A 23,177-nucleotide genomic window follows, 5' to 3' on the forward strand; every position below is an offset into this window, starting at 1 on the left:
TCCCTAATAAGAATGGTTCACTGTATCTAAACTGTTTGTGCAGATAATATGGTTTATGCTGAACACCTGCATCATTTCTGAGATTTCAGAATTCAGGTAAGTGCTAGGCAAACAGAGCCTATGTGACCAGCCCCCAAGAAAAACCCTGGGCACTTAGTCTTTAACAAGAATCTCTGGTAGACAACATTTCACATTTGTTTTCTGGGGAATTATTCCTGTCCTATGTGACTCCACTGGGAGGGAAATCTTGGGAGCTAGTGCCTGGGTTTTCCCCTGGGCTTTGCCCTGTGTACCTCTACTATTTGCTGATTGTGCTGTGTTTGTTTCACTGTAATATGTCGTAGTTGTGAGTTTGACTATGTGCTCAGACTTTTGAGAATCCCTAGCACAGCATCAAAACTGGGGGTGGTCTTATAATCAAATGTCCGTAGACCTGTATTGTGTTTCTGGACAATAATCTTTCCATTTATCAAGTTGTTTATAGTGTGCCATTGCACAATTTCTTAATTATTAAAACTTTTTAATAAGTCTTAATATCTAATTCTTCTTCAAGGTTGTCTTGGGATTTGGGGCCTTTTGCAATTTTATTTAAATTTTAAGATCAGCCTTTCAATTTACATATATTCAAAATCACATCACACAGCGCGTTTACAATTTAATTAGAATTACGTTGAATCTATAAATTACTTCAGAGAAGTCATGTTTTTATAATATCCAGTTTCCTAATATATTAATGGTATTTTCATTTATTAATTTAGGTAATTTAACAGAGATATTTCCTTTTATTTACTTTGTTGTTGTTACTAGGTACCTTTAACTTGGTTCTGACTCCTAGTAACCCTTTGTACAACTGAACAACAACTGAACAAAACACTATCTGCTCCTGCACCATCTTCACAATTGTTGCTGTGCTTGAACTCATTGTTGCAGGCACTGTGCCAGTCCATCTCCTTGAGGGTCTTTCTATTTTTCGCTGACCCTCTGCTTTACCAAGCCTGATGTGCTTCTCCAGGGACTGCTCGCTCCTGATAACGCATGAAAATATGTAAGACAAAGTCTTGTCATCCTTATTTCCAAGGAGTACACTGGCTATACTTCTTCCAAGACAGACTTGTTCATTTTTCTGGCAGCCCATGGCATATTAATATTCTTTTCCAACACCATATTAAAAGGTATCAAATCTTCTTCATCTTCCTTTTTCATCACCTAGCTTTCACATGCATACGAGGTGATTGAATTGTTTTGAGTTACAGGGATTGGACTTCTTTTTTTAAAACAAATTTGTATTTCTGAAATGAACACAAATTTATTGAGAGATATTTTATATGCATATATATATATACGTAGGTTTGATTTGGTAATATTTCTTTGGGATATTTGCATATATGTTCATAAGAGATTTTTCTTTCTTTCTTCTTGTATAGGTTTTGTTAAGTTGTGACTTTTAAAATGGATTTTCTATTTCAACTAAAATTTCAACTTATTGGTATGAATATATTCAAAATACTCTATCTTTATAGTCTACACAATATATAGTGAGGCCCATTTTTTTTTTATTTCCGATGCAGTTACTTTTTCTCTATTTCTCTTTCTCTTATTTAATTGGAGAGAAAAAAAAAATCCTTATATTTTTTTAAGTTAAATTTACATGTTGTTGGAAAATTGCTGCTATAGCCTGAAAGAATTTTTATTATTATCTTAGGGAAATTTTATTCATTCTCACCTGTTTTTCCAACTTTAGTTTTAATGAATAAATTGGATAGAATAGTCATTTTAAAGAATAATACTGGTGGCAGGGTTTGGGCACCACTAATAATTATGTTAAAATTATATTTAAAAAAATCCATACACACAACATGATAGAGAAAGCTTGACATTAAAGAGATTTGTAAAGCAAAAATGTATATAGGATGATTATAATTACATAGCTTAGACAATGTGGATAAACATTTGATAAAATCATCTAAACAGGTAGATCAGAAAGAAAGCTAGTTAATATAAAACTTAGTCTATAATAAATTTGGGTAAAATTAAAATAATTTTTCAATGAGTAGTGACTTACTTGGAAGAAAATAGTAAATGAGGATGAATGCAGAACCCAGTTCCAGGTCCAAACATTTTAAAAAAGAAACAAACCAAACCCATTGCTTTTGAATGGATTCTGACTCATAGAAAACTGTAGTACATAGTAGAACTGCCCCACAGAGTTTCCAAGGAGCTGCTGGTGGATTCAAACTGCTGACCATTTGGTTAGCAGCCAAGCTCTTAATCACTATGACACCAAGGTTCCTACCATAGGCAATAACAAATGCTTTGCCTGAAAGGGCTGATGGGAGAAAACTGCCTCCCTAATCAGACTTGATGCACAACTAATGCTTTACAGTCTCTTAAGGGAGTTCTAGTCATGGACTCAGGCTCCCCCAGCCGGCAATGCTTACACACATATCAGTATTCTTATTCCAAGCACCTCCATTCTTAGGCCTCCTTTTTACCTTATTTAAAGGAGTTCTTAGCTCGCAGGCAGGGCTAAGTTACTTTTCTCCATTTTGATTAAATGCTTCTCCATGACTAGCCCTCCCCCTCTCCTTACCCCCTCCTTACCCCCCTCCCCCAGATATCCCTGGGTTCATAAAATGTCAGAAGCCTATTCTTCAATGCTCCTTGGCAGTGGGACATTTCCCCCTTCCTGTACGGCATGTCAGCTGACTGACCTATGCTGATGCTATTCTATGGGGAAAAATGGAACCTTTGAAAGCCAGCACATATATTTTTCTTTCTTCACACTTCTCCGGCACTATCATTTGTTAAAAAACTCATTGCCGTGTAGTCGATTTTGACTCATAGTGACCCCATAGGACAGACAGAACTACCCCATAGGGTTTCCAAGGAATGGCTGGCAGACTTGAACTTCCTACCTTTTGGTTAGCAGCTGAGCTCTTAACCATTGTGTTACCAGGGCTCCTAAGGCTTGATTGTTACTTTCAGTTTAGCTAGTTGTCCCAATTAGCCACCTTGACACTTGGCACCTAGACTATGAGTATCTCATAAAATTCACCAAGTAATTGAACAGAGAGACTAAATAGTTAACTGCTAACAAATAAAACTATAAAGGGAGTATAAAATGTAGATGCATATGTATCTGATTTTAGGGGGGAAATTTATTTTTAATATGTAAACATAATTGCATTTTATGTTTACTTTGTTGTTCCCTAATTAGCCATCCCTCTGGGTATTCCCGTCTACTTCTACATCACTGTTAAAAGTATTGGTCAATGGGACATTAGCAAATGTGATGCGAGCAGAGAATTAATGAGACTTCGCCCATTTTTTTTTTTTTTTTGTAGCCCATTGGGTGCTTGTCTTCTTAGAGCCTCGTTCTTTTGGAACCATCTCTTTTGACCCTAGCCACTACACTATGAGAAGTCTAAGTAAAAGAAGAGGCCATGTGGAGTAGAACCAAGACGCTCTGGTTGGCAGACCTCATTGAGCTCTCAGATGATAGCCAATACCAAATGTCAGCCCTGTAAAAGAGCTGTCTTGAACAATCCAGCCTTGTTTAGCCCCTAAACAAGTGACACATCAGCCATTATCAAGTACAGTAGAAGAGTCTAGCTGAGTCCAGTCATAGAATCATGAAAGATGCTAAAATAGTTGTTTGAAGCCACGAAGCAAAAAGTAATTAAAAAGACAGGAAAGAAGGAAAAGACTGAAATGGATTTCAGAAGAGACTCTGAAACTTGCTCTTGAACTTAGAGTAGTTAAAGCAAATGGAAGAAATGATGAAGTAAAAGAACCAAGCAGAAGGTTTCAAAGGGTGGCTAGAGAAGACAAAATGTGCAAAGGCCTGGAGTTAGAGAACCAAAAGGGAAGAACATGCTTGGCATTTCTCGAGCTGAATGACCTGAAGACAAAACTTTGAAGGACTCTATGGGCAAAATATTGAATGACTCAAGAAGCATTAAAAGAAGGTGGAAGGAGTCACTGTATCGAAAAGAATTGGTCAACATTCAATCATTTCAGGAGGTAGCATATAATCAAGAACTGATGGCACTGAAGGAAGAATTCCAAGCTGCACTGAAGGCATTAGTGAAAAACAACGATCCAGGAACTGATGGAATACCAATTGTGATGTTTAAACAAATGGATGCAGCACTGGAAGTGTTTCCTCGTCTATACCAATTTGGAAAACAGCTACCTGGCCAATCCACTGGAAGAGATCCATTCCATATGTATGGCTATTTCAAAGAAAGGTGATCCAACAGAATTTAGAAATTACCGACCAATATCATTAATATCACATGCAAGTAAAATTTTGCTGAAGATCATTCAAAAGCTGTTGCAGCAGTACATTGATAGGGAACTGCTAGAATTCATGAATTCAGAAGAGGGCAAGGACAAGAGATATCATTGCTCATGTCAGGGGGATCTTGGCTGAAAGCAGAGAATACCAGAAAGATGTTTACCTGTGTTTTATTGACTGTGTAAAGGCTTTCAATTCTGTGGATCATAACAAATTGTGGATAACACCACTAATAATGGGAATCCCAGAATACTTAATTGTGCTCATGTGGAACCTGTACATAGACTAAGGGGCAGTCATTGGAAAAGAACAAGGGGATACTGTGTGGTTTGCAATGTGGAAGGATGTGCATCAGGTTTATATTATTTCACCATACTCATTCGATCTGTATGCTGAGCAAAAAGCCTGAGAAGCTGGACTGTATGAAGAAGAATGGACCATCAGGCTTGGAGGAAGACTCATTAACAACCTGTGATATGCAGATGACAAAAGCTTGCTTAATGAAAGTGAAGGGGACATAAAGCACTTACTGATGAAGATCAACAACTACAGCCTTCAGTATAGATTATACCTCAACATAACCAAAAAACAAACCAAACCCAGTGCCGTCGAGTCAATTCCGACTCACAGCAACCCTATAGGATAGAGTAGAACTGCCCCATAGAGATTCCAAGGAGCTCCTGGCAGATTCAAACTGCCGACCCTTTGGTTAGCAGCCTTAGCACTTAACCACTACGCCACCAGGGTTTCTCCTCAACATAAAGGAAACAAAAATCCTCGCAACTGGACCAATAAGCAACATTACAATAAACAAAGAAAAAAATTGAAGTTGGCGAGGATTTTATTTCACTTGAATCCACAATCAACACCCATAGAAGCAGCAGTTAGGAAATCAAATGACATATTGCACTGGGCAAATCTGCTGCAAAAGATCTCTTTATTTAAAGTATTAAAAAGCAAAGATGTCACTTTAAGGACTAAGGTGTACCCCACCCTAGCTATAATATTTTCAGTCACCTCACATGCACTTGAAAGGTGGACAATGAATTCTACCTTTGAATTATAGTGTTAGCAAAGAATGTTAACTATACCATGGACTGTCAGAAGAAAGAACAAATCTGTCTTGGAAGAAGTAAGCCAGAGTACTCCTTGGCAGCAAGGATGGGGAGACTTCATCTTGTGTACTTTGGACGTGTTATCAGGAGGGACTATTTTCTGGAGAAGGACATCATGCTTGGTAAAGCAGAGGGTGAGCGAAAAAGAGGAAGACCCTTAATGAGATGGATTGATACAGTGGCTATAGCAATGGTCTTGAACATTGCAATGATTGTGAGGATGGCGCAGGACTGGGCAGTGTTTCATTTTGTTGTACACGGGGTCACTATGATTTGGAACTGTCTTGACAGCACCTACCAACAACAAGATTTTGGGAAGTTTGTTAGTCAAATTAGGTAATCAATAAGCTCATGAAGAAAATACATTTATTTTTAAAAAGTGTAAAATATCTGCATATATTACAAGAACAATCTTGAAAACTGTAAAAAAGTGATAAATGATTAATGACATCTATTATATCTAATAGGTTTTATTTTAAAATAAAGAAACTAAGGGTTTGGTCCTAGTGAGAATGTCTTGTTGATCAAAATCACTTTAAAAAAATGGCATAAACTTCAGTAGGATTTAAGATCAAAAGACTCAGACCATTAGACAATGCACGTCCATCATCTATTTATTTATTCAGCTAATATTTTCGATTCTCATTATATGATGTATTTCTCACAAAAAGGGTCTGCGTTAGTAGAAAATGACCAAGAAATAGAATAAAAGTTTGCTAGAATTTAATTTTTGCTAGAATGTGTATATTAAAAGACAGAAAGAGAATCAAAAACATCTGAGTGTTAATGAGTAATTTTGGGTGGCAAAGTTACAGTTGAATTTGATTTCCTTTATTAATTTTTCCCAAAAATTTTCATGTCATCTGCAATAAACACTTATTAATTCTAAAAAAAAATACACACTGGAAAATGGTTGAAAGATCAGGGTGCAGCCAAATAAGACAGGACTTTCTGGTTTCAAATTCACATTTCAAGATATAAATTATTGTCTTATCAAAGTATATTCCTCAACATAGAATTTTCCACATAAACTCTAAGAGAGTATTCCCTGTTTCTATTCAGCTGCAGCAGTCTTGTTACTTTGGGTCAAATGAAATGGTTTGGAGTTCACTGTCAGGAGATTAACCTGTCAATTTCAACTCTATAACAAAGTAGGAAGAAGTTAGAGCAGTGTTAAAAAATAAATATTTTTCTTAACATTCTCAGTGTATTCCAGACTTATTGTTATGTGCTTAACCTTGATTTAAAAAAAAAATATAGTAGTTTTGGGGATGCATTTGTTGATACCATATTCTTGCTATCTTCCTTTATGATTCCCTTAAAAATATCATGGACACAGAAAAATTAAGAAGATGGAAGAACTAGATTTCTCTTTCCCTACTGAATATCCTTTGCTCATTTTTAGATAAAAGTGTTTTAAAAAGTTAATTAGATTTATCTTCTCTGTGAAGGTATACGAAGAATCCTATTTTGACTTAGGTCATATTTCATTATATCCATTATTCATGTTTGAGGAGAGGAAATGAGTTGTTAACTGAGCAGAAAGAAAGCAAGGGCAAGCTATGCTGACTCTTCTCAGACAGAGTTCTTTAATTACAGCTTTAAGAATGACGAACTATTGTCAATCAATAGAACATAGAGCATACTCAAGGGATCTTAATATTGGCTAAAATTCACTTAAAAATACTTTTTAACAGCTCAAAACTAAGTAGCAATATATTATATAATCACCTTGTCTACTAATATGACAAATATCTGGCTATTGTTAACACTGTGAGCCCAAATTATGCATTTTTAAACAACCTTTCCCAGCAGGAAAAGGAATTTTGAAGTTTGATACAGGATTATATCCTTCCATCTATACAGGAAATGTCACCTATGCCTATCTACCTTTCCACAGAATTGTACTTCTCCCTTAAAACTCGTAGGTAAATTACCACTTTACCAGCTCTCCATATTTCTCCAAAGACAACAGGTTATTCTGTCACTCCTTGTCTCTAACTGGGCACTTAGAAAAATGGCACCTAGCTCGTAAGCCATTGGAGCAAACATCTAATCCTACTGCAGACTTGTTTAGAGGTGGTGTCAGTTAACAATGGTTGCATCCACTTAAAAAGCAGGGCTTCTACATATGAATGGGAGAAATAAGGGGTAGTCGGCTTCCATAAAGACTTACAGCCTTAGAAACTCTATGGGGCAGCTCCGCTCTGTCCTACAGGGTCATTATGAGTAGGGATCAACTTGATGCCAATGGTTTTTTTTTTTTTACTAAGTCTGAAGGCTGTCGCAGAATCTCCATCTTTTTTATATAGCTACCAGGAAATTAAATATAGTTTACTGACAAAGAAATATCAAAGATTATGCAAGCACAGTAATAGAAAAACAAAAATAACAAACTAGGTAGTCTTGCTATACCTATTCAGCTGGCTCCAGCAATAAGATCTTAAGAAGACACTTACCTTTGAAAAAAGGTCAAAAGCTCTTAACTAACTTTTTAACTTTAAAAAATACTGGTTTGTAAAAACTTAAGAAGCTCAAATATATCAAAACATGAGTTACAGTTATATATGTATATGCTAGTTAAGGCCTGGTGCCTTAATGGCACAGTGGTTAAGCACTCAGCTACTAACTGAAAGTTCCAAGGTTCAAACCCACCAGCTGCTCTGCTAGAGAAAGGTGTGCAAGTTTGCTTCTGTAAAGATTACAGCTTTGGAACCACTATGGGCTGGTTCTACTCGGTCCTATAGTGTTTCTATGAGTCAGTATAGACTTGATGGCAATGGGGAGGGTAGTAGTTGGAATCGACTTGATGGCAAAGGGGAGGGGAGCGTAGTTAAAGCATAGGATAAAAAAAAAAATTTTTTTATGTATCCATAATTTAAATTAAAGTCTTTCCTTTAATATCTCTCTTCATTGTTTAGAATCGCTGCAACTTTTGGATTATGTGTAAACCAAAAGGATGAAATTGTAGAGAAATGAAATAATCCAAATTTCCATTTTTACCTAATATCTGAATGGTTACAGTTATTTTTAAAAAGATTTTAATTTAAGTGAAAAATATATTCATCCTTATATACCTGACATAAATCTACCTCAGAAAAAGTCATCTAAAATAAGAATATTTAATACAGTTCTGTCAAAATATGACAGTATTTCTATCTATTCTACTTTGGCAGAACTATATTAAAAATTTTTATTTTAGATTCATTTTTTGATATGACTGGGGTAGATTTTGCTAAATAGTGAACAAAGATTTTTCTGTTTATTGTAGTTATGTAAAGGTATTTTTGACACTTAATTGTTAATAGCATTTGGATAAGATATAAATCAATATCTTTTAAATAAATATTGGAACTGTCGTAGGCTCCCACCTAGGTCTAAAATTTTCTATTGAGTAAACACCTATAATACATATAAATTGTTGATACACAGTCTATAATTATGAAAATGAACACTAACATGTAAATTAGAAACAACAAATAAAAATCTGTCCATCATCTACCTATTTTAGTGACTACGTATTTGCAGTTTCCCCCAAGGTGCTTTTCCTTGGGGAAAACTTGACGTCTGATTTTCTTAGTGCATAACTGATTGAGCAACCCTTGAGTACATATTCTGCGTCAGGAATTTGCAAGGTGCTAGAATATAGAGGTAGACAAGATAATCTTGGTCATTACTAGCACATGGAACCTGAATTAGTGGAAAACATGACTTAAATATATTTTTTAATTATAATACTGATAATTTTTACAAAGGAAAACTCCCTTGTGCTACTAGCATTATGAAAAGATACTTCCATCTGCTGTATGAAAAATAGATTGAGGACAAGACTGGATATTGCAAAGGTGGGATTAGGAAGTTCTTAGTATGTGGATGGAGTACCTGGGTAGTGCAAAGGCTTAATGTGCTCAGCTTCTAACTGAAAGGTTGATGGTTTGAGTATAGCCAGAGGTGACTTGGAAGAAGTGCCTGGCAATCTACTTGTGAAAAATCAGTCATTGAAAACTCTATGGAGCACAATTGTATTCTGACACTCACGAAGTCACCTGAATTCTGCCAGAACTTACTGTACCTTTCGGACACTGATTTGATTTACCAAGATGTTTCCACTAGGGTGAGGCTGGGCCACAAAAGTATTTTACATCTGTTTCATCAACTATTCTAGGTTTCCTTCCATTTCTGGCCCAATCCTTGCTTTCTTACCTGCTCTGATATGAAGTGCCCGTGTTCTTTATGCTCAAGAGAGCCTGAATCTGAATAATATATTTAAGCATTAGATGACCGTACCTTAATACTAGCAATATATAATACCTTCACAGTTCCATAAAAAATAATTGTGATACATGGGGACCATGGTCTTGGGAACATCTAGGTCAATTGGATAACATAGTTTATAAAGAAAATGTTCTACATTCTACTTTGGCGAGTCGAGTAGTGTCTGGGGTCTTAAAAGCCTATGAGTGGCCATCTAAGATACTCCACTAGTCTCACCTCTTCAGGAGCAAGGAAGAATGAAGAAAACTAAAGACACAAGGGAAAGATTAGTCCAAAGGACGAATGGACCACATCTACCATGGCCTCCACCAGACTGAGTCCAGTACAGCTAGACTGTGCCTGGATACCACCACTGACTACTCTGACAGGGATCACAATAGAGGGTCCCAGACAGAGCTAGAAAAAGCTGTAGAACAAAATTCTAATTCACAAAAAAAAGACGAGACTTAACTGTCCTGATAGAGACTGGAGAAACCCCGAGAGTATGGCCCTAGACACCTTTTTAGCTTAGTAATGAAGTCACTCCTGAGGCTCACCCTTCAGCCAAAGATTGAACAGGCCCATGAAATGAAATGAGACTAAAGGGGCGCACCAGACTAGAAGGCACGAGGAGATAGGAAAGCTGGTAACAGGGAGTGCAAGATTGGGAAGGGAGCGTGTTGACATATCCTGGGGTCATTAACCAATGTCAGAAAACAACATGTGTACTAACTGTTCAGTAAGAAACTAGTTTGTTCTGTAAACCTTCATCTAAAGTACAATTAAAAAGTGGTTGTGATATAAGAAAATTGTCGTATATATTATATGTATATATATAGTAAAACGTAGTATTGTAAACTATCTCTTGCTATTTCTAATGATCAGATTGCCTATGACTACATATTAAAAATATTCTTCACATTATATGTATAAAATTGTCCTGTAAATACATCATTGTGTCTTGATTTATTGATGATTTACATGTAAAACATTTAATATAGAATATAAATTACAGAAAGTACAAAAATGGTATTAACCTGACATGGACTAAGAGCTAGGATAAGAATCATGTTAATGTTGTGTGCTTCTGCATTACTTAAGCTGCTCATCTCCACGGTACTTAAAATAGGTACACTTATTTGAATCTAATTTTGCATCATAAATGTATCCTAGACTGAATTATTTATGCTTCTCACAAACAACATTTCAATATATTATACAGTAAAGTTGGAAGAGAATATGTGAGTAAAATACCATTTTGTTAGCAGCATTTATATTAGATATTCAAGGTAAATGTAGGAGCCTCATCATATTCTTTTTTAAATCATTTCTCACAAGAATTTAGGAGAGGAACGTGTAAGTTGTCAGTCTGATCACAATATGCTTTAAATATATGATTGCATTTTCCTTTGTATGCATCTTGTTTATTTTAACTCTGATCACTGTCATGTTACACCTGTCGATATGAAAATGTGTTGTTTAATGCCCTTTTCTATGCATATATAGCCATAAGGCTATAGTACATCTCACAGAATAGCAATACTAATAAGCATGGTTCTGTGTTTTATCTGTGAAGTGGCTTAAGTCTGAGAAGAGCCTGTTTACCAAAACCCATCTCTTGCTAATGGTCTATCCACAGAAAAAAATAATCGCATTTCCTCAGAAAAAATAATCAGAAGTAAAAACGAGCCCTTTTCTTCCAGTAACTCTTCCACTTACAAGCATGATTATAAAGGTCGTGATTTCTTAATGTCAAAATGAAAATTATAATGGTCCTTAAACGGTGCAAGGTAGGATAGTGTCATTCCAACATCCATGAAGTTTTGGGTGGCTATGTGAGCAGCCAAACCTGTTCATTAAAACGTGAACAGAGGAGCATTGTGCCACTTAGCTAGTGAACAATTCACCACTCTTGGGATTTTTTTCCCTTGAACATGCAGCTCAACAGTGCTCAAGATTGTAGCTTCTATGTCACTCTGGGTCCCAGAGTGATAATATCATGGAGCTATCATGGCTATGTAGCAGAAATAAGAAATAAGCATTTGGAATAAAGCCACAGAGAGTTTTGAGGTTGTTACCACAAAATAAACAGCCAAATGTTTAACTGCTGTGGCACCAGGGCTTCACAGAATAACTCAACCTACCTCAATTGATAAAATAATTTATTCCAATAATCTCTATTCCCATTTACCCATATTGCGCATGGGCAATTATTATGTAACAGGAAAATCACCAAAGTCTTCTCACTGACTGTACCTCACTGCACACTACATAACATTTCCAAATGATGGCCAGCCTTTAGAGACAGCTGAGCTAGAACCATGCTGGGAAGGGTCCAGGTTGTTAGACTAAGCCTGAAGCTAAGGCTCCTTTCTACTTCAGTCTCTGTGCATATCATAGTTAAGAAGAAGTGAGAGATGATATATATTTTCTACATTTTATCAGGATTATAGATAATAAACGTAGTTTTAATAATTCTGTCCTACATTGAGAAAGATCTGCCATAAAACTAAGAAGTCCATAACTCTCTATTGAAAGCAAGACAGGATGAAGAGAGCAAATAAATAAAATGTCAATCTTCATAAAAAAGAATTAACAAACATACATGTTTAGTAAATTACTCAAAGATTTGATTTAATCAATCTTTAAAATAAATCAAGGAAAAATCTAAAGAGTACTTGTGAGAAACATCGTACAGCTTTAAGTAAATATTAATTTAAAAATAAAGAAGAAGAAAGGTAGGCAGGAAGGTAGGAAAGAAGGAAGGAAGGAAGGGAGGAAGGAAGGAAGGAAGGAAGGAAGGAAGGAAGGAAGGAAGGAAGGAAGGAAGGAAGGAAGGAAGGAAGGAAGGAAGGAAGGAAGGAAGGAAGGAAGGAAGGAAGGAAGGAAGGAAGGAAGGAAGGAAGCAAGGAAGCAAGGAAGGAAGCAAGGAAGCAAGGAAGGAAGGAAGGAAGCAAGGAAGGAAGGAAGGAAGGAAAGGAGAGATGGAAGAAGAGAGGGAGGATGGAAGGGAGGAAAAAGGTAGCTCTAAGAGTTGAATTTACCTTTCCTAAACTGTGCAGCTTTTACAATTATTTGAATTAGGCCATGGTGTCATCTGCATTGTCTTTTTCACTCTCACAGTGCTCTTGGGGTCTTACCTCTCTACATAATCTAGTAGCCGGGAACAGTGATTTGAAGCTGGAGCATCATGGCCTCCTACTGCATAAAGAAAACCATCACATGTGGCCACTCCAACACCTCCTCGCCTCTTACACATTGGAGCACACATGTTCCACTTGTTAGTATGAGGGTCATAATATTCCATTGAACTCAAACAGGAACTTCCATCACGGCCTCCAACTGAATATAACCTAAAAACAGTTGGAAAAACATAATTTAATACTGGAATTAAGATGACAAAAATGTAAATAAGGACATGTTTTTTAAATACAAATCTCAATCACAGTATGAATCCAAAATGCTTTGGAAATATATTACTCCACATGGAGATTTTTGAAAAGGTAATCTTCAAATTATTTAATATACATAGAGTTTTCATTATTCCAATAAGCAGAATACTAGAGTAAGTGGAATTATGGAATAGAATTTGGTAACAACTATATTTTTCTAACCTCCATTGTTTCTAGAAATTATATAGATTTAAATTGTTTATTGTGAATATCAATAATATTAATTTTAATAAATGTTTAGGAATTTCAATTTAAGCTATAGAAAAAAATGAATTTACCTCCATTCTTTTCTTGAAAATGAAATCAGAAAAAAATTAATGATATTATTTGTTGATCAGCAATTATTTGCCAGTGTGTAAGTCATGTCTACCCCATATGTTCTCACCTCACAACTTAGAACAATAAATCAATGTAATAGCATCCACCTAAGACACTCCACTGGTCCCAAAGTGTCTGGAGTAAAGGAGAATGAAGAAAACCAGTCAAAAAGAAAGGATTAGTTCAAGGAACTAATGGACCACAGCTACCACAGCCTCCACCAGACCGAGTCCAACACAACTACATGGTGCCTCTCTACCATGACCAACTGCTCTGACAGGGATCACAATAGAGGGTTCTGGCCAGAGCTGGAGAAAAATGTTGAACAAAATTCTAACTCACAAAAAAAGACCAAACTTACTGGCCTGACAGAGACTGGAAAAACCATAGAGTATGGCCTCTGGACACTCAATTCAGTACTGAAATCACTCCTTCAGCCAAAGATTAGACAGGCCCATAAAACAAAATGAGACTAAATGGCACACCAGTCCTGGGGCAAGGATGAGAAGGTAGGAGGGGACAGAAAAACTGGCAGTGGGGAACCCAAGGTCGAGGAGGGGAGAGTGTTGACATATCGTGGGGTTGGCAACCAATATCACAAAACAATATGTGTATGAATTGTTTAATGAGAAACTAATATGCTCTGTAAACCTTCATCTGAAGCACAATTAAAAAAAAGATAGTAAGTAGGTAAGTAAATAAATAAATGTAATAATCTAAAGGAAACCCTGGTGCCGTAGTGGTTAAGTGCTACGGCTGCTAACCAAGATGTCGGCAGTTTGAAACCACAGGCGCTCCTTGGAAACTCTATGGGGTAGTTCTACTCTGTCCTATAGGGTCACTATGAGTCGGAATCAACTCGATGGCTGTGGGTTTGGTTTGTTTTGGTTTGATAATCTAAACGAGTGTTTCTCCAACAACAGCTTCCTTAATCAGTGCCTGTACTCTATGTATGGAGATGGGCAAGAATTTATAGGAAAAAACAACACAAAACAGTGCAATAATGTTACTCTAACCAAGAGAATAATGCTAAAATTCACTTGATACACTCATTTTGTTATAATTATGTTATTAATGAGAAGTGTGATAGGAACCCAGGAAACAGTAAAAAAGTATAATAGTATTTAAATGACTAGAAATACACTGTGTTTTCCTAATAAAATAGCTCTTTTTTTTTGCCTATTTTGTTGTCGTCAGGAAGATTTGATCATATGAGGCATAAAGTCTGACAGTTACTCAGTGTGCTTATTCATGCACTCCATCATTCAACAAACATTTTTGAGACCCTAGTATGTATCACACTCTATCTTAAGTTTATGGATATAAAACCAAAACCATTGTCATGAAGTGACCCTAGAGGACAAAGAAGAACTTCCCCATAGGGTTTCCAAGGAGTGGTTGGTGGATTCGAACTGCTGACCTTTTGGTTACCAGCCATAGCTCTTAACCACTGTGCCACCAGGGCTCCACATTTATGGATATATCCATCAACAAAATAGGGGAAAAAAAAAAATCCCTGTACTTATTTCTAGTGGGAGTGCACAAATAACCCCATATAAACTCATATATTACACAGTACTTTAGAAGGTGCTAGGTGCTACAGAGAGAGCAGGGAAGAAGGATTAGGAATGTAGCTAGTGAGTGTAGGGGTTGTGGCTGCAATTTTAACTACATAATTTGAGGAATGCCTTGCCATAAAGGTGATGTTTGTGCAAAAACTTAAAGAAGGATGCTAGGGGATGTGGATTTTGGCATATCTGGGGGAAAAGGATTCAAGGCAGTTGGAATAGTGAGTGCAAAGATTCAGGAATAGCAGGAAAGCTAGAATATCTGAAGCAGAGCGATTGATGGGTATGTGGCAGGTGAGGTGAGAGGTGATGGGGGTAGGGGGTGACAGCTTACCCTGGTGCTTACAGACACTTTACCCTGAGAGTAACAGGAAGTCACAAGCATTTTTTTTTTTTTTTGGCAATTTTTGAGTCAAGAGGTAAATGACTAATTCATGAATAACATTAGAGATTATAGAAATTTCTCCTTTACTAGTGGACATTATGCTTAATATATTGTTTAATTGTTTAAGATATTTAATTTCCTACTTTTCAGTTTCTAAATAAATGCACAGAGGCCATTATTATTATTATTTTTATTGGTGTGGGCTTTTTTTATATAAGACATTGTTGCTGTTATTAGGTGGGGCCCAGTCAATTGACTCATAGTGACCCCATAGGACAGAGTAGAACAGCCCCATAGGGTTTCCTAGGCTGAAATATTTACAGGTGCAGATCCCAAGTTTTTTCTCTCATGGAGCGGCTGATGGTTTCGAACCCTGACCTTTGAGTTAGCGAGTGCTTAACCATTGTGCCACTAAAAAAACTAGGGACCCTTATATAAGATTTTAGATATTATGTGTAACTTTAAAATACACTGTTTAACCAAATCATAAATTCTGGACACATGTTAAAAAAGAAGAAAAAAAAAAAAAGCCTGTTTATGTTTCTTATAATGCCTACCATGATAAAATATTTCTGACTGCCCAAGGGCTCCTTTATGGATATAATGCTCCTTTGCTTCATTGTACACAAGTTATCTGCAACCCTCAATCTCGCAAAATGTTAAGATTAACCAAGAGAAGAGTTTTAAAGGGAATGTATTGGACAATTTAGCTTGCAACAGCACCCAGAAGTGAAATAATTATTCAGTCAGAAGCTTTTTATCATTTTAAACACTTCATGAAATCTGAACTGCATTGATTTCTCTGTCTCATTTAAATTGAAGATGTAACTCAAACGAAGTATCTTATAATCTTTCGATCTTAATATTAAGATTTAACACAAACATGTTTGCAGGGATTTCACTTATTGGTTAAGTAACTTTATACAAGAAACCTAGCTCAGTCCCTGGTACACAGTTTATACAAAAGTAGATACACTGTCTTTCTTCTATTGTTTTAATGGAAATATTTACTTTAAGCTGCTATATTTATTCATACACATTCCTCTGATAGATTACATTATTGATTTACTTGAACCTTGTATCTCTGATAAGAAAAATATTTCTAATCAATATTTCTAATCAATAATATACTCATTTTCGTTCTAAAATTATTTGCAATTGATCATATACTCAAATTGAAAACTTAAATGTTTATAAAAAGCTGTGGTAAATAATTAGAATGTTATAGGTTAAAGGAAATTTGCCCAATAAAAAATCTACTTATTATGCAAGAGGAATAAGTAAGTTATGAATATTCCACATTTTACCTCTCTCGGATTATTGGAAATAATATGTTATGATTATTAAACACACTACTTATAGAAGAATATTAAACTTTTTAGCATTGTCTTTTATTTGGAAATAAAATATTCCTTCTAAGTTCACAGGTTATGACTTACATAATTGCATTTATTATAAACCACTATTCGTTCAGTCTCTCCTCCTTCAGCATGGCCCTTCCCATGATAAAACCCAAGAGCTCAGGGACTTATACCAGCAAGAAATGTAAGCAGTGCTTGGATAAAAATGAGATAATACTTGATCATTCCTTTTGTAAAATAAATGTTTGATATCTGGTAGATGTTATTTTATAAATGACTTCCTAAAATCTAGGCTAGGTGATGGTTTCTTTCCTTTTTAGTGGCTTCTTCATTTGACCTATATTGTGCCCTTTTTCATGCCCTTCACAGTGTGAGATGCTCTGCAGATTAAAAAAAAAAAGTTATTATAATTTTAATAATATAAAAAGTGATTAATATTAAAGTATAACTAGGTGGAAAAATTCACTATGAATTTTTCCTCCAAAAAGCTTTGGAAAAAAAATTGCATATTTTTGTAATTTATAATTTGCATCAAAGAGATAATAGGGTTCTTTTAGTCTGATTCGTGTATCCACTACTAAAACCAGCAGACACATTTCAATATTAACAAAGATTTTGAATATAATATAGTATATGAATATATGCTATCAATATTATCTATAATCCATTTATTTGGAAACATAAATTAAGTGACTAAGAACTAGAATGTAAAAATAGAGGATGATGATAACATAGTTACTTTTGTTAAAGTTACAAAAATAACTTCGGGATAGAAACAATAAACTCTAAGAAGTTAGAATAAATGCTATAATGAATGTACAAAACTTCATGAACAATCATCACAGATAATCTTCTCAGATCTCCTTTCACAACCTATTTATTCGTACTTGATACCAATCACCCTCTTTGTTTCACTACAATGAACAAATGAGACGTCAAGAATCTGAAGGACAGAGAAGCTGATGCTGGAGGTAAATGCACACTGACAACATAGGAAGTGACAGCTGACAGCTTCACAGCAAGAAAGGAGGCGTAACATTTTAAGTTAGAGTTGAAAGATGAGTAGAAATTTGCAAGATGAAGAAGTAAGGGGAAAGCATTACAGGGAAAGTATCATGTGTAAAGACAAGGTGCGTGAAAGGTCATCTAAAAAAAAAAAAAACCCTTTGCCTTTGAGTTGATTCCAACTCATAGAGACCCTAAAGGACAAAGTGGAACTGCCTCATAGGGTTTCCAAGGAGCACCTGGCGGATTTGAACTGCCGACCTGTTGGTTAGCAGCCGAAGCACTTAACCACTATGCTACCAGGGTTTCCATGAAAGGTCATAAAAAAAAAAAATTTTTTTTTTTTTTTTTGGTGATAAATAGAGTGTCAAGTGTGTCCTGATGATGGAATGGGTGGTAGCGAAGGAGAGGAGGAAGAGATGCAGCTGGTAGGATGGAAAGACACACTGTGAATGAAGGGTGTTGTGGAATTGGAATTTCACTCTGAAGCAATGAGAAAAGAATAGGAAAAAAAAAGAATATTCTTTAGGATCATAAGGAGGTTACCCTTTATAGTATTGTCCAGTATATTCCTTGAATGCCAAGAATTGGCAGCAGATCCAGTAGTATTCCTGAACATATTTGACTTTTCTAAAACTTTGCAGAAAATGGCAATAATTTTACAATGCCAACAACATTGTGAATTTTCCCTAATCTGTATATTTAATTGGCATGTAGATGAGTTTTACTTAACCTTCAGTGTCTTCAGACTTTGTTGTCAAGTGTCCGCTTAAGTTAGTGCCACATTTTATACCCTATTACACACAATGTACCATTTCTAAGAAACACATCTACATTAGCTAGCATTTACATTTAGATGTGCGTTAAGAGTAGCTTTGCAAATGTTGAGACGCAGCTTGCATCCCTCTTTTTACTGCATCAACTCTAGAGTATGACCCTTTGTCAAGAACTGTGAAGGGTCTGAAAATTCACTCTGCTTGCAAACTAAAATTAGTCTGCTACAGTTTCATAAGCGCTAGCAGAAGACACAAGACTTCTGGGTCAAAGAGACATGACTTTTGTCATGACATGACAACAGGCAGCATAAGCTTCATTTTTGTATTGATTCCCTTTTTCTTCCCATGTTCCCCCAGGGTGATTAGAGTGACTCAGGTGTATGCTGCACACACAGAAGATTTGTTCCATAGCTGACGAAACCTGAGTTTAGGGAACACCAATCCTTTAAAAAGGGGCCCTGGTGACATAGTGGGTAAGAGCTATGGCTGCTAACCAAAAGGTTGGCAGCTCGAATCCACTAGGCACCCTTTGGAAAGTATAAGGCAGTCCTACTCTGTCCTATAGGGTCGCTATGTGTTGAAATCAACTAAACGGCAATGGGTTTGATTTTTCGGTTTATTAGCAAGTGGTGGTTCAGTGGTAGAAGTCTCGCCTTCTATGCAGGAGACCCAGGTTTAATTCTCTGCCAACACACCTCATGCACAGTTACCACCCGTCTGTCAGTAGAGGCTTGTGTGTTGCTAATACTGAACAGATTTTAGTGAAGCTTCTAGACTACGGTGGACTAGGAAGAAAGGCCTGGAGATCTACTTCTGAAAATTAGCCAATGAAAACCCTACGGATCACGAAGATCTGATCTACAACCAAACAGGGGATGGTTCCAAACCATGCAGAATTTTGTTGCATTATGCATGGGATCACTATGAGTTTGGGACTGACTCTATGGCAAACCTGCCCACACGTTGCCCTGGAGGGAGATATTAGCTTTATTCTACTGGTCAAGGAACAAATATCCTCTCTACTTCAGAGGGACAGACTATCTCCAGCTTCCAAGACTGTTTGATTTACAAACATCCTTGACAAGATAGTGAAATAAAGCTGTCTGTACTTCTTAATCAGAAAATATGCAGTAGAACTAAAGGTCCATGGAGAATTGTCAGCTAACCCTCTTGTCCTGGTGTTCCAAGATGGACTCCTAGCTATCACAGTCATATTCCAAACAGCAAGATGAAGGAAAGATGGGAGGAGTATAACTTCTTTAAGAGTCATTTTTGTAAGATATCATGTCAGTTCTCACATGCCAGAACTTAACACCTGGCAATACCAAACTGATAAAGTTGTCTTCATTTCAAATGGTCATATGCCCAGCTAAAAATTGGTGTTTATATTGTCATATAAAAAGGGGGAAATGGGTATTAGGTGACAATTCGAAGTTTCTGTCATGACACTAGACCATTTCCAGCCCTTTCTGCCATCACGCATTTGTGTTCACTCTACCCTAGGTAACTATTATTAACTATGCCATTACATTAACTCATCTTCCCTTAATCAATTCATGTGCCTTTTTAGTAGGCAGTCTTTCCCGATAACCCTCTGTCTTGTTCCCTGAAATTTAACTTTTTTTTATAAATTAATCCGTTTTCTGGGTCAGATCATTTAATATTTGCCCTACTTTACCTGTATATAGTACATACTTCAGGAATGGCTGAGGCAAGTGTTTCCAGTATAATTATTTAAATATTGGAAGGTTTTTATTAATTAGCATGAGATATTAAATAAAAGTATCATAATTTTTCTTTTTTGTGCTAACTGAAGAACACTTTTCAAGCGTCACTGCCCCCGCATAGTCTATGCATAAGAATTCCACAAGCCCAGCATTGTAACATCTTCAAAGCAATACCCGAGATCCAGAAAACTGGTCCTTTGTTTCCCAATTAGTGCAGAACTCTTTCATCTAATCCCAGGAGAAGGTTTGTTGATCCTGCTGTCAGAATACTCTTGGATTTGTCTTTTCATGAGAGGTACTTGTTCGAATTCTTGTTACCAAACAGTACGGTGAGGGCGAGTTCACCAAGCTTACACCAATAAACGTCTGACTGCTTTTGTTCCTGCTTACTAATAAATGTTGGCAAACCAAAAATAAGACCACTGCCATCCAGTCAATTCCAGACATACCATGTGTGTCAAAACAGAATTGTGCTCCACAGGGTTTTCACGGCAATGTCTTATGGAAGTATATCTCTAGGCCTTTCTTCTGCAGCACAGCTGGGTGGATTCAAACCACTAACTTTTGGTTAGTAGCCAAGTGCAAACTGTTCGTGCCACCCAGAGACCTAATAAAATTTTATACATGCGGCAAATTCAGACTGAGACTCACTTGCATGATAACTTATGACATGGTAATCAAAGTCGTGGTATAATCAAGATGGTAATCAAAATGTATGTGACTGATCCCATATATCTTTAATTGTCAAAATCTAGTAGTTACCAAAATGGACTCAAATATAGTAATGACCATGGAGAGGACACAGGACTCGGCGGTGTTGTATTCTATTATACATAAAGTTGCCATTAGTTGGCGCCAGCTCTTTGGCAACTAACAGCAACAATCTACGTTTACTAATAGAACTTTACAATTGTAAAAAGATAAATGAATTTAGGTTAATTCACCATACCCCAAAACTTGGTAAAAATCACCAGCCAAAACCTGGCAGAAATGGTCAGTTTCTCCATGATTCCTTGCCAACCTTCGTTCTACACCATTACAAGCCAATAGCTACTTCTTCCAAACCTAAAAAAAAACAAACCACGTGCTGTGGAGTCGATTCCGACTCATTGTGGCCCCATGGGACAGAGCACAACTGCCCCATAGAGTTTCCGAGGAACGCGTGGTGGATTTGAACTGCCGACCCTTCGGTTAGCAGCCATAGCACTTAACCACTAGGCCACCAGGGGAACCCAGAAATCCTTCCACACCTATTTCCTTTCAATATGATGTGAGCTTTCTGAGGGTAGATTTGATTTTGATATATCACCGTGGTCAGTAAATGAGTGTGAGATTACAAAAAACAAAAAAGAATAAATCATTGGTTTTCAACTTTAAAGAAAAGGCGATTCATCTGTGAAAACTTGTCACAAAAAAGTATCTGTTTAAGGCCCACTGAAACAAGACTTTAACAAGTGGCAGGGGGAAAAAAAATGTGTCTCGAGAACACAAAAGATGGAAAGATTAATTTTAACTGGGTGCATTAAGAAAAGGTTTCAAGGGAAAGGTACAAATTAAACAAGACTTCGCATGACAGAAAATACTACAAATTATCTTATTTAGATTTTAGGCAAACAGACTCTTAACATCTTTTTAATACTTCCTGACACTATTCTCCAGTACAATAAGCGGAATCCTATAATTGTTGATCCTGCCACAAGAAAACGCACAAAGGGAAATGGAGTTGTCTTAGGCTATCACTAAAGAAAGCTTTCAAATGTATCCAAAGGTCGGGTGGCAATCAGAGAAATTATGTGGACAGTCACCGGTGGTCAGTCACAAGTTACCAAAAAAAAAAAAAAAGCAACGGAAAGGGAATCAAAGACGAATATGTGCAGAGGCAAAACACCAAACCAAACCAAATCTACTGCCGTTAGTGGATTCTGACTTACAGGGACTGCATACGGTTTCCAAAGCTGTAATATTTGAGGAAGCAAACCGCTACATCTTTCACCGCACAGCCACTTGTGGTTTCAAACCGCTGACCTTTCGGTTAGCGGTCAAGTGCTTTAACCACTGCACCGCCTGGGCTCCTCCCCTTTGCAAAGGCAAAGGAGTGGGAGTGTCAACAATATAGGCATGCTCTGGAAGGGTGAGTGATTCAAACGACTTAGAAAGGGAAACAGGATGGCTTTAAGGCAACTAAAAAAAAAAAAAAAAACTGTCGGCCTCAACATTCCAACTCGTAGAGACCCTATAGGACACAGTAGAACTGCCTCATAGGGTTTCCAAGAAACGGGTAGTGGATTCAAACTGCCCACCTTTTGCTTGGCAGCCAAGCTCTTAACCACCTAGCCACCTGGGCTTCATTTAAGGCAATTGGTTACAGTGAAAAGAGGAAAAAAGGTGGAGTCTAAATCATTAAAGTCACTGTATTCCAGACTGAGGTGTTCCCCAGGAACTGTGCTCAAATAGGAGCCTTGGTGGAGCAGTGGTTAAGAGCTGCATTTGCTTAGGTTGGTAGTCTGAATACACCAGCTGCTTCTTGGAAACCCTATGGGGACAGTTCTACTCTGTTGTATAGGGTCACTATGAGTCAGAACCCACTCGACAGCAATGGATTTGGTTTGGTTTTATGCTCAAATAGGGAGTCACAACACCTTGCCTGCTGGTGCTATACATTCTTATTTTGACACGTGATATATGAAGCAATCTCTTTGAACCACTGTAATGTCTTAGCAGGTACATTCAGTAGTCCAGATGGGATTCCAATAGTTTTATAGTTTCCTTCAACTTATATAAAATATTCTACAGCCAGAGTAAATATTATAAAATCAAAATACAGCAATATCGCTGCCCTGTTTAAGAATGGACAATGTCCTCACTTTTGCTAAGTTGCTATATGACCTAAGACCTTTCTTTTTATCTAGTCATTTG

General features: G+C 36.7%; 1 protein-coding gene across 2 annotated transcripts in view; it reads right to left on the reverse strand.

The window, feature by feature from the left end:
• KLHL1 (kelch like family member 1) overlaps positions 1 to 23,177 on the reverse strand; it is a 474,296-nt gene that overhangs the window by 12,510 nt on the left and 438,609 nt on the right. For both annotated transcript variants that reach the window (XM_049853061.1, XM_049853060.1), the window contains one exon: positions 12,810 to 13,022. In XM_049853061.1, the coding sequence (XP_049709018.1) occupies positions 12,810 to 13,022 (213 nt within the window). The remainder of the gene's footprint in view (positions 1 to 12,809; positions 13,023 to 23,177) is intronic.

The sequence above is a fragment of the Elephas maximus genome, chromosome 14 (genome assembly GCF_024166365.1).
Source record: "Elephas maximus indicus isolate mEleMax1 chromosome 14, mEleMax1 primary haplotype, whole genome shotgun sequence".
Taxonomy (NCBI): Eukaryota; Metazoa; Chordata; class Mammalia; order Proboscidea; family Elephantidae; genus Elephas; species Elephas maximus.